Genomic DNA, 12493 nt, shown 5'->3' on the forward strand with positions numbered 1-12493 from the left:
TTGAAAATAATAGGACAAACAAGACTGGAACAAATAAAACATCCACGATGGGAAAAAACAACATAAACATGAAAAAAAAACATCAACGGAGAGTACGGGACAGGGGAATGGAGTACCAACAGGATTTAAACACACAGACTATAAAAATTTGCACAAACATCAACATTCAACGACCGACAGGGGAATGGAGAAACAGCAGGGTTTAAATACACAAAGGAACAAACAAGGGAATGAGGGACAACCTGGGGCAACAATCAGGGAAGGAGAACCAATCATAAAAAGAAACTACAAAGGACTACAAAAACCAAACAGGAAACAGGAACTAAACTAAACTTCAACATAAAAGCACAAAAATAAAAGACAACAGTGAACATGACAAGTATATTATTAATCTATTATTTATATTGGCAAGCCGGTTCTCGCCTGGGATGAAACATATAGTTCATACAAAATAATTTTGTTCAATCGTTGACCCGCAGCACTAATTTAGTTTACTTATTTTAATCACTAATAGTTTTCAAAAATATATACATACATATATATATATATACATATATATATATATATATATATATAAAGTGTGAATGCAAAAACACTGTCATTAGAAAGTAAAACAGAATGTTCCCAAAACCTCTCTCTGACTGAAATGGCCCTACATAAAAAAGCATTGAAATATAACAAATCTCCTGGGAATGACACCCTTACCTCAGAATATTAAAAGATATTTATAGACGATATATCAACATTATTACTTGCTGTATTTGAAGAGGCTATTACAAAAGGATCCTTAACTACATATCTAAGATGTAAAGTGTCATCACTCAATCTCATAAAGATACCTTAGTATTAGAGAACTGCTGACCTATTTCATGACTAAATAATGATTACAAAAATGATGGCAGCTGTCTTTGCCTCCCACATAAAGAAGTCTTTAATTAAATAATTGACAAACTCATTGTGGGTTTATGATGGGTCACCATATCTCTTCTAACATCCGTTTAGTTCTTGATTTTGTACAATATAATGAGTTTAATATTGTTCCTAGACTTTTGAAAATCCTTTGACATAGTGAGTCATCATTTTATATTTGGTTTTGGCGATTTTTTCATTACCATATAAATATGTTATTAATAACAAAGTAAAATAGTTCATTTACAAAATTACTCATAGATAGTATCCAGTAAATGCAACCATCAGTAGATATATCCATATAATTTGTGATAATTGTACTTTTTGCAACACAACAATTGAAGACATAAAACATAAAAAAATTGTATTGCCCCTACTCGATTTTGTTTTGGATTGATTTAAAAACAGACATGACAAAAAACATTTAACAAAACCATATACTTAAAACCATGTGATGTTTTACTTTGTTTAAAAAACTAATTTACTTCAGAAATGTATGTCCTTAATCTGTTCATTATTTTAGCAAAATGTTATATACATAAAACAAGAATCTCTCAAAAAACAAACAGAACAACAACAACTATATACTACATTCTGCAACACTCAAGGTTTATATTGATACCCTTTCAAGTTTGAGAATACAGAACCCTAGACTTGTAAAATCTGTAAAACTTTTGAAGCTTTTCAAATTGATGTAATTGTTCTTTATTTTATTATTTTAATTTTATCTTTACTTTCTTATTTTTTACATGATTTGTGATAGTGTGCACTATCTAATATGTTGTATTAAACAAACTATTTGACTTTGTGTTGTTTATCTATTGTCATTGTTGCAAATGCAAATTAGGGGCGAAAGATGAGGCACAACCACAAGTCTCTGGGTCAGAGAGTGAGGGACAGTCTTGAGCAGGTATCAGGTACTGAAGTGGGAGTAGCCTAAGATAGACATGGGAATCTTTGAAATTATAACAGCAACAACAATTTAGCACTGAGCCAACTTATAAACAAAATGACTTAATTCATTGTCTGAAACTGTAAGGGTCGAAAAAAAGTGTTGCGGTTGTTTTTGTTTTTTTGGGGGGGTCACCTCTCCGAATCACACTTTGAAACTCTGGTGATGGTTCTGCATAGGAACAGCTGCTGACAGGGAAAAGAAAAATATGAAGAACTGAGGCATCTACGTATGTATTTCTAGGCAGCGGCCAACAGAGCGAACGTCACATGACCTAATCAATATTCATAAGCAACGCCTTCACCATAGTAGGATTGGTCATTCGCTTCCTGCACAGCAGTGTGTTACAACGTCACTTCACCACGTGATCTTGAGTTGTGCGTTGAAGATGATAATAGAACCAGTGCGGGGTCCAGTAGATGAACGCGCGGCAGCCGATTTTGCAACTTAAGAATGACATAAGCACGATGAAATGAACAGGAACGGCAGGACTGAGGAAATGCAGTGCTTGATGTGTCGCAGATGCACACGGTGTTTCGTGATCAACACAACTGCGTTGCGTTCACATGACAAACTACATGTTCTTCGCAAACACGTCCGTCAAATCATCGATGAACGCCCCTGAATGCGCTATCGTTTCTTCGAGTCGTGACCGGTGTGGCTGTCAACAGGAGTTCGTAATCTGCGACCGGATATTTCCTGCTAAGCGAAATATCGAGAGTTACCTAGAGTTTCACCGGAAAATGAAAAGATAATCGTCTTTATTGCGGGTTGTCGGTGCTGGTGACATCACGCCGCTTGTACTTGTTTGTCTGATGCCACTATAAAGCAGGCAGGAATGTCAGCGATGAAGTGTGCGGGTTGAGGAGCTGCCATTGAACTCAAACTTTTGAGTAATAAATTCAGATCTGGAGGGCATTTCTCTTTCAGTACCATCGCTCGGTCTGTACGTGATGGGAGAGAACAGTGGAGAATGCAGGTCTGGGATGACTTCTGGTGCCGGGACCTTCTGGCAGGACCAGTCAGTCTGTAAGAGTGCCAGTCTCGGGGTGATTAGTGGCCCGGCTGACACTTTGCTGACCACGGGCAAATGTAAAAGCAGGGCCTTAACAGTGGCCTATGTGAGGAATGCCGAGATGAGCCAGCCTCTGAGCCCGGAGAACATGGCATTGCAGTGTCTGAAGGATGCTTGTGACATCGTGGCCTGTAAACTCGTGATAGTCCACTTTGGGAACCTGGACTTTGGTGAAACGTCAGTCCTTGATCACTTTTACAATGCAGGTAAGACTGTCGAGTTGTGACACTTTGTGCTTGTCAAGCTTTATTGGCACATAGTTCCTCTGATAGTTCTGTGTGCACTTGGCTTCATACAGCCACTAAAAATCACATTGACACCAGTTGATTAAAAGTCAAAGCAAAAGTTAGGCAAGTTAGTTCTGTTGAGGACACATATGGGTTCATGGTATCAGGTGGGTTCTGTACATTTGGGATCTTTTTCCAGCTGTTGCCCTTTCCAGGGAAAATCTTGGAATTTGAAGGTAGGTGAAGCAGGGTGAAGTGGAAGCTCTTTGACCTCTGTTGCATGATGAATGATGTTTCAACTCTTAAATACGAAAATCACATAAGAAATTGTATTTTGCATATAGAAAATGAAGCTTATTTTTATGGTCATTAAGATTGTTTTATATTGTGAAATTATTTTCATTACATCGTTCCCACCAACTCGCCTTATCACAATGCAAATAAGTAAATATGATATTCTCATTACTGCAATGTGCAAAAATGATATTATTTGAAATTGAAAATGTTTTATTCATGCCATCAGTACTCCCTTGTAGTGCCTTTTACTTTCGCTCATTTTAATTGTAAAAACATCTGGACGTGTTGTGGTAAGGAGAATTAAAGAGCTTCCACTTCACCCTGTATATGTGGTACCATCAAATTCCAAGAATTTCCCTGGAAAGGGCAACTGTTGGAAAAAGATCCCAAATGTACTGCTTCTGTGTTTTGACTCAATAATAGTGATTGTTATGAGTATAACAGTATGAGATTTTCACAGTATGATAACTGTCACAAAAAATACCACAATATTATGATATCATGGTATTAATGTGCATTGCTAATATTATTTGCCGTTTAATATTTACTTATAGTTAAATTTAGACCAAAAACAATTAATTTAATTGTACACCAAACTATCAAACATAGTTTTTTTAATTATTATTTTAAGATTTATGAAACTGAATCACACTCACTTACTCTCTCTCTCTCTCTCTCTCACACACACACACACACACACACACACACACACACACACACACACACACAGACTTCACTCACACACACACACACACACACACACACACACACAGACTTCACTCACTCACACACACACACACACACACACACACACACAGACTTCACTCACTCTCACACACACACACACACACACACACACACACACACACACACACACACACACAGACTTCACTCACTCACACACACACACACACACACACAGACTTCACTCACACACACACACAGACTTCACTCACACACACACACACACACACACACACACACAGACCTCACACACACACACACACACACACAGACTTCACTCACTCACACACACACACACACACACACACACACACTTCATTCACATTCACTCACACACACACATTCATTCACTCACTCACTCACTCACCCACTCACACACACACAGACTTCACTTACACACACAGACTTCACTCACACACAGTCACACACACACACACACACAGACTATACTCACACGCTCGCACACGCACAGATGCTCACTCACACACACACACACACACACACTCATACACACACTCATTTAATTAACAACAGAAGCACTGCACTGAATTATGATCGATGCACTGAGTCACTTTACCATGTGCACTGTAAACCCTAAAGTTGACATTACTGTAAAAATGAAGTTGTCTTAATTATTACTTGAAATGTCAAGTTTTGGACTCATAACTCAAATATTTATGTTCATTGAACTTATTTTTTGTAAAAATCCATAGACTTAAGATTTGAAGTGTTAATAACTCAAAATATTGTGTACAAAATTGAGGCTACGGGGAATACCCACAATCCCTTGCTGCTTGAATTATGTTTCCTTGGTCAGAGGGAACAGATTGGTGAACTGAAATAATTGTTATTAAGAATTCATAGATGTTTGAGATCTTTTGTTGGATTATTTATGCTTTGTTGAAATAGATGTTTGGTGTGATGTCACCATTAGTGTGATCTGTGTCTCTTTGGTCAAGCTGGACCCTGGTCACACTATCTCACTTCTGTTTGTGCATGCGCCGCATTTCTGTAAAGAATTATTTAATAACTGACCTAGAATCAGTTATCTTTATTTGAGCTGTGCTGTTGTTTGATCTAAAATTGAATCAATTCAATTAAAATGTACAACAATATTTAAATTCAAATCTGATTTATGTCTCCTTGCATGTAGTTAGCTCAACTTAAATAGTTAAGTTCACTCTACTTGAAAACTAAGTTAATTGAACTTAAATACTCCCCATTACTCAATGGAATTGAGGGAGCGAGTTTACCCTGTGCAGTGAACTTCTTAGGGGTTTCAGTGTGTATACTTCACCCAAAAATAAACATTGTGCCATAATTTACCAGTTATCATGTCATTTCAACCCCATATAACGTTCTTTCTTTTGTGGAACACATAAAGAGTTATCCATACAACTGGTGCGTCATATCCCAAGGCATTCAATAGGTTGTGGTGAAAACAACCCAATATTTAAGTCGTTGTCATTTGCGCTCTTGAATGCACAGTGGCAACATGTGCCGAAATGATTGTGCAGTTATAAAGTATAGTTCGCATAATTGTGCCCTGCTCTGCATACCTGTGACCGTGTCATTGACAAATAAGGTTGTCCAAGGTGATAAAAATGTAGTTTGAATGCAATCTTTGTGTACTTGAAAAACATTTCTAACTTTTTCTACAAAATATTTATGATTTAATGACTTAAAAAGGAATTAGGTGTAACCATCAAGTAAAAGCTATGAAAATAGGTTCCTTGCACTTTGAATACATGATAATATATGCGCAGGGCTCCAGACTTCAATAAATGACTTGGGAGCCACTGGATCCTAAACTGAAACATTATGGATGTTTCTAGTTGCCAAATCACAGATTTCTGTTAGATTGCTGATCAGAAACAAGAAAGCTGATGAAAAGTCAGCAGATAATCCATTCATCGGAGGTTTAATAAACAGAATATATAGTTGAGAAGATAAGTTTGCATTTCCTTTTATCCAGAGGTGGGTAGCAACATGCTACATTTACTTGAGTAACTTTTGGGGGGAAATGTACTTTTAGTGTAGGTTTAAAAGTGGGTACTTTTTACTCTCACTCAAGTACATTTCTAAAGATTCGTTTTAACTTTTACTTCTTTACAATGTGTGGGGTTACTGTCACTACTTTACTGGGTTTCATTTGAATGGATGTGTAATTTATTGTGAGATTATTGAAGGGGACTTTTACAAGAGCGGATGTTCACAGCTGCGCACGATGAGACGCTCCACTTGAGAGATGAGACTGTAGCATAGGGTTGCAACGGTATGAGATTTTCACGGTATGATAACCGTCTCAAATATCACGGTATACGGTATTACACAAGTACTATTATGAGTGAAAAGAGAAGGATTATTTATTTATTTATTTTTGAGCAAACACTTTATTATAATTGAAACTTGAAACCCTTTATTTTATTGAAGTAGGTGTAAAAAAAAAAAAAACATTTCTAAATTGCACAAATAAAAAAATACTTATATATATTTATCTCTGCTTGCTTTTGCTCGCATGTCAGTGATTACTCCTCCGTGTGTCAATGATGCCGAGATCTACTTTTATATTAATTGAATAACTTGAATTAGGTTTACCTGCAAAATTAGTAGCACCAAACATCACAAGCAGCCTCAAGAATGGACACAGAGTAGCCGTATAACACTTTTCCTTGAGCAAAATATTGCACTACAGATCGCTAAGTTTGATCAAAGGGTCAAAGCCAGGTATAAATAGTGCACTCGCATGCACGGTGCATGGTTGCCAGATTGCACAAAATAAGTATTACAGTAGGAGGAATTTTTCCAATTTGCGCAAGTATAAATCTCAAACTGGGATGTTTCGTCTCTTATCTAGCAACAGTGAGCATGTTAAACTCTTGTGGAGATGCGTTATGTCTCAATGCAAATTAACTGAAATATCCAATTAAAAATAAAAACGCTTTTACTATAAATGAGGCTGTAAATTGCCCATGTCTGCTTTTGCTGTTTGCGAGATTATCATTAAATCTGCCTCAGCAGTCTTAAATAGTCGATCACTATGGTGGCCGCCCAAATATCTTCAATGGGAGAACCATGATATTGCTCTTTCCCTGCTGTCCGCGATCCAGTCCCAATAAACCAGTTGAGAAACACTGCTTTAACTCACACACACACACACACACTCATGTCAGACTCCCTCGGCTCGCTTCTCTCTGACATTTTCTCCGCTGCATTTGTGTGTGCGTGTGTATGTGTCTCGTAAGTTGACGAGTCTGACAGACAGTCGAGAAGGAAAGGAGATGCGCATATGCATGTGAGATTCTCCGTCCGGTTGCATTTTTTTCTCAATACCGTAGATAAGCAAATGTACATGGTATAATAACCGTCAATTTTCAACCCTACTGTAGCATCAAACTCTTCAAAGTGAAACACTTTCTTCGCTCCACACAGTGAAAAAAATGATAGTTCCGTCATGCAATGCCTTCTTTTAACACCAAGACAAACTAATATTTCAAGGTTAAAGTCACTGCTCCAACTTCAGGCGGCACGCTGAGGTACATTTTGTCTCTAATTCTAACGCAGGCTTTTCTGTGTAATGAGATGGTCATTTTCAGGGTAATTCTATATATGGGCTCTTATGAGATCAGTTTTTAAGTGTACATTTTGATATCAGTGCGCTTTGTCCCGCATCTCGCATGTCATGCGCAGTATTTACGCATTTACTTTGTGCACTATCGCAGCTATTTCTGATTAACTATTTCTGATTAAGCAGACCAGGGCAAACTACTGCCGGTGGGTCAATTTATCATGAGCTTTTTTTAGTAGATCTTTCATTTATCTGGCTTTGGGACATAATGTGCATCCACAAGCTTTTAATGTGCTCAGGGTTGCCAGATAATAGATGCAACACCCCAATCAGAAATGTATACTTGCACAAATTGGAAATATTTCACCTTATGTCATACTTAATTTATGCAATCTGGCAACCATATATGCGAGTGCGCATGTTTCCTCTCTCCACTTGGGAAAAAAAAAGAAGCGTGGCGCTCAAAAGTGCAATATTCTGCTCAAAGAAAAGTGTGATGCAAACACTTCTTGTCCATTCATGAGGATGCATGTGCTGAGGAACGCATCCTAAAAAAAAAGTACATACCAACACAAAATGTGTTCTGTGTGAACTGCACCATATTCGCTTAAATTAAAAACGTCTTTAATGCAACGGCCAATAACTACCGAATTTAATGTCAGTCTTCACTTTTAAACATGTATGAGGCTTCACTTGCCACTATTTTGTCAGTTTCCACAGTAGCTGCTGCCCCGAAGAATGCACCGATATTGCTTGTGCTTGTACCTGTGACATAAATATAGAAGTCTTTCATTGAGTCACAGCAGACGGGCTTAGCCCACGTCTTTTTTTACCTCCCATTGTTTATTGCCCGAATTGTTTTTTTTTTTGTGGAGGAATTGGTGCATTTACTTAACGTATACTGATTCACTTGAGGGGGGCTGTGATTGGATGATGACTGGTGTCGGTGATCATTCTCATGTGTCGTGATCAGCCCTGCTGCTGTTGTATCAGTCAGTGGTTAGATCAGTGTAGCAGTCAATAAACAGGACAAGGGAGGCCACATATGGCACAGATCAATTAGGCCCAATATAAGGGACGTCCCGGCTAATACAGGACAGTTGGCAACCCTAATCACGTCATTTTGAACTGTAACTGTAGTAGTTGTTTACGGTACATATTGATAATTTAGTTGTGGGTCTGTAATAGGTTTGTTTGACAATACAATATGTCTTGGCAAGGCATAATATACGAAGTGAAACATAAAATATTTAGCAAAGGAGTCTCTTGATTTACCTGAAAGGTTTAGTATTTAAACAAAAGATCCTAACTGTAGGAGGATGATTGTTGTTCCTGTAGTTCAACCGGTAGAGCAAAGTCTTGATCCAGTGTTAGACAAGTACACACATACTGCTGGCCATTTAGTGTACAAGTCAAGACACACAGAGTGATGCAACAAAGCAATATGATTTTTGTCTTGAATTTGCTGACAGATTTTTATACCAAAATACACTCCCACTGAGTGTGATGCATATTTTTTGGGGGTGTCTGTTCGCATTCCTAACACACGTTAAACTTGTTGTTGGAAACAGCCGGACACGTGACCAAAATGCGCAAGTCTTATTGTGTCACTTCATCATGTGCATATTTCAAATCTTGCACCAAGAATTTGAGTTCCATCCAAGGTCATGGGTTCGAGTCATCCTGTTTCAGCAATTCCTTTGGCACATGTGATACTGAGGTAAAACAAACGCTCCCACTCATTACAAGCTATAATTACGTTTGGTGCAATCGGATATGAATGAGCAGGGAGAGAAAACTGAGCCTGTGGATTGTTTGAGTCAGTGGTAGAGTCAGTGCTCATGGCTTCAGTATTTCATATTGATGTTATTTTTCATGTTTCATGAAACATTTTGATACAGTTTGATTTTATTTTGATTCAGAGAGTCACAATCTAATTGTAAATTTGATTATATTTGATTGAATTAAATCTACATTTTTCAGCAACAGCAAAAGGCTGCTACTTTTTGCGAGTTAAAGACCCAATGAATTCGCTTGACGTGTGCCGTTTTGTTTCTGTGTACATGTATTAACCAAAACAGCATGTTTGGGCAGGTAATATTTTTTAGATAACCAGTAATCTTTTGTTAGGTCACAAATATGAACCATGATTCGTTACTTGGTTGTGGGTGGTAGCCTAGAAGACCAATCGATTTTAAATCTGCTAATAGTGAATTTATCTAAAAGCAGAAAAACTCTAATTCTGATTTCGTTACGATGACTCATTGGACATACGTAAACCAAGAATTCATATCAGTATAGCTCTGTTGGACTCTGTATGCAAAAATGAAACCGATTTGAATGCATGTTTTGTGCACTGGTGAGTGTAGATCGTGTTTCGACAGAACATTATAGTGTTGTTATCTTGGTAATGAAAAGTCTGAGTCAAGAATCTGAAACTGCGACTCGAGTCACTAAACAATTAACTTGAGGAATTAACCATGTTTTTACTTCAGTAACTTTAGTTTTACCATGGTATTTCTAGAAAACCATAGTGACCTTAAATTAACCATGGTTACAACAGTACTACTATAGTATGGATACTACAGTATCTAAAGTATTGTATCAAAATCATGTTTACTACAGTCATGGTTACTGCAAAATTACTATAGGAATTCATTTATACTTAATAGACACCAATAAACTAGAAAACCTAGAAAATCCTATTTAATATAACTGAATTGAAGTATAGTGAATATTCATCTTCAGAAATGAAGGCATTTTAGGCTCTTTAAGGCTCGATGGACTCAAGTAAATGAATCAGTGAATCATGTGAACTAGTTCATTTACATTACTAGACTGAAAGAACTGACTCTAAAATGAATCGGAGTTCCCAACCCCAAATGAAGGGAATGGTTTCTGCCTGTGTTTCATGAACGAGACTCATTGAATGGACCATATCAGCCTCATTTTCATTCTTGTCAAACTAAACATGGTATCTGCCCTGACACGCTCCATGGAGAGTTGAACAATCATAAGCACAAATGTCCTGTTCAAACGAGATGTTCATGCACTGTTTATGTCAGTCTGCTTTTTTCGTTTTCATTGTTGTATCTGTTTCCTTTTTGTGAGCTGAAAGAACAGCTGTGAAGGGCTGTGACACACATGCATGCAAACATAGGAAGTCACTTCCTGCTGATATTTAAATGCAGCGCTCGAAACGTTCTGCTGTAAGGACTGACCCGATAGAAACACACAAATACTCACTACGCAATCTGTCATTCATAGACTTCTTATAATCTGTCTGTCTGTCTTCAAAAACATTGAGTGAAATTCTGGATTTTTCCTCTCTGTTGTTCAGAATCTGTTCTGCTGTGTCTCTGTTCACAGATGTTGCTGTGGTTGAAATGACGGATGTGTTTCGGCAGCCCTCTCTCTTCTATCACCTGGGTGTGAGAGAGAGTTTCTGTATGGTAAACAACATCATTCTGTACTGTGATCTGGACTCCGACTCGCAGCAGCCTCTACAGGTCTGTCAGTGTCACCAAATTCAACAGTTAAATGTGTATTAAATGTTGTGCATATGTCATTTATTACTTTCATTACATGGTTACATTTATGGACACCTGCTCATTTCTAATAACAGAATGCAGAGATCCAGATGCTATTTTAAAAGTTTCAACTAATTTTAACTTGAGACAGAGTCCTAAACATGCTGAAAATCAGAAGAACACTCAAAGTCTGACTCATACTGTATGAACCTGACAATATGATAAATGTAGTGCAGATGGAATAGATTAACTCAATTGTGAAATGCATTACTGTAGACTGTAGGCGTGTTCATTGATATGGGAATAGAAACAATATATTGACTTCTAAAGCTACTTTTTATGTTGTTTGATAGATACTTATCACCTCGATAAAGCAAAAATTGCAAATAATATCTGATTTATATTATGGCTGTCGATTTAACGTGTTAATTCAGTGCGATTTAATTTTACCAAAAATAACGCGTTTAAAAACGCTATTAATATATACACGCATACACACACATATATTTATATATACACACACGTATATTTATATATACACACACATAAATTTATATACACACACATAACTTTATATATATATATATATATATATATATATATATATATATATATATATATATACACACATGTATTTACATATACATATATACACACACATGTATTTACATATACATATATACACACACATGTATTTACATATACACACATATATTTATATATATATATATACACACATATATTTATATATACACACACACACACACATATATATATATATATATATATATATACACACACATATATTTATATATACAGTGCCCTCCACAATTATTGGCACCCCTGTTTAAGATGTGGTCAAGGACTTCTAAAAATTCTCCTTTTTTTTTTTAAACAACATAGAACCCAAATGCAAAAAAAGAGAAAAATCCAACCTTTTATTTAAGTACATTATTTTGGTGGTAAAAAAAAAATACATTTAGAAAAAAAAAAACTTGAAATCATGTGTCCCACAATTATTGGCACCCCTGATGTTAATACTTTGTACAACCCCCTTTTGCCAACAAGACAGCACTTAATCTCCACCTATAACATTTCACAAGATTGGAGAACATTCTTCTTTGCACAATCTTTCTAGATCCTCCAGTGTCCTGGGTCCTCTCTTATGCACTCTCCTCTTTAGCTCGCCCC

At 36.8% G+C, this 12493-nt stretch overlaps 1 protein-coding gene across 2 annotated transcripts in view; it reads left to right on the forward strand.

The window, feature by feature from the left end:
* The first annotated feature begins 2236 nt into the window (after positions 1-2236).
* The window catches only part of LOC127624110 (mitogen-activated protein kinase kinase kinase 5-like), an 89959-nt gene continuing 79702 nt past the window's right edge, over positions 2237-12493 (forward strand). For both annotated transcript variants that reach the window (XR_007968117.1, XM_052098776.1), the window contains exons 1-2: positions 2237-3142; positions 11142-11281. Coding sequence is in view for 1 of the 2 variants with exons in the window: in XM_052098776.1 (XP_051954736.1) it covers positions 2815-3142; positions 11142-11281 (468 nt within the window). In the remaining variant the exon portion in view is untranslated. The remainder of the gene's footprint in view (positions 3143-11141; positions 11282-12493) is intronic.

This window comes from Xyrauchen texanus, chromosome 30 (genome assembly GCF_025860055.1).
Source record: "Xyrauchen texanus isolate HMW12.3.18 chromosome 30, RBS_HiC_50CHRs, whole genome shotgun sequence".
Lineage (NCBI taxonomy): Eukaryota > Metazoa > Chordata > Actinopteri > Cypriniformes > Catostomidae > Xyrauchen > Xyrauchen texanus.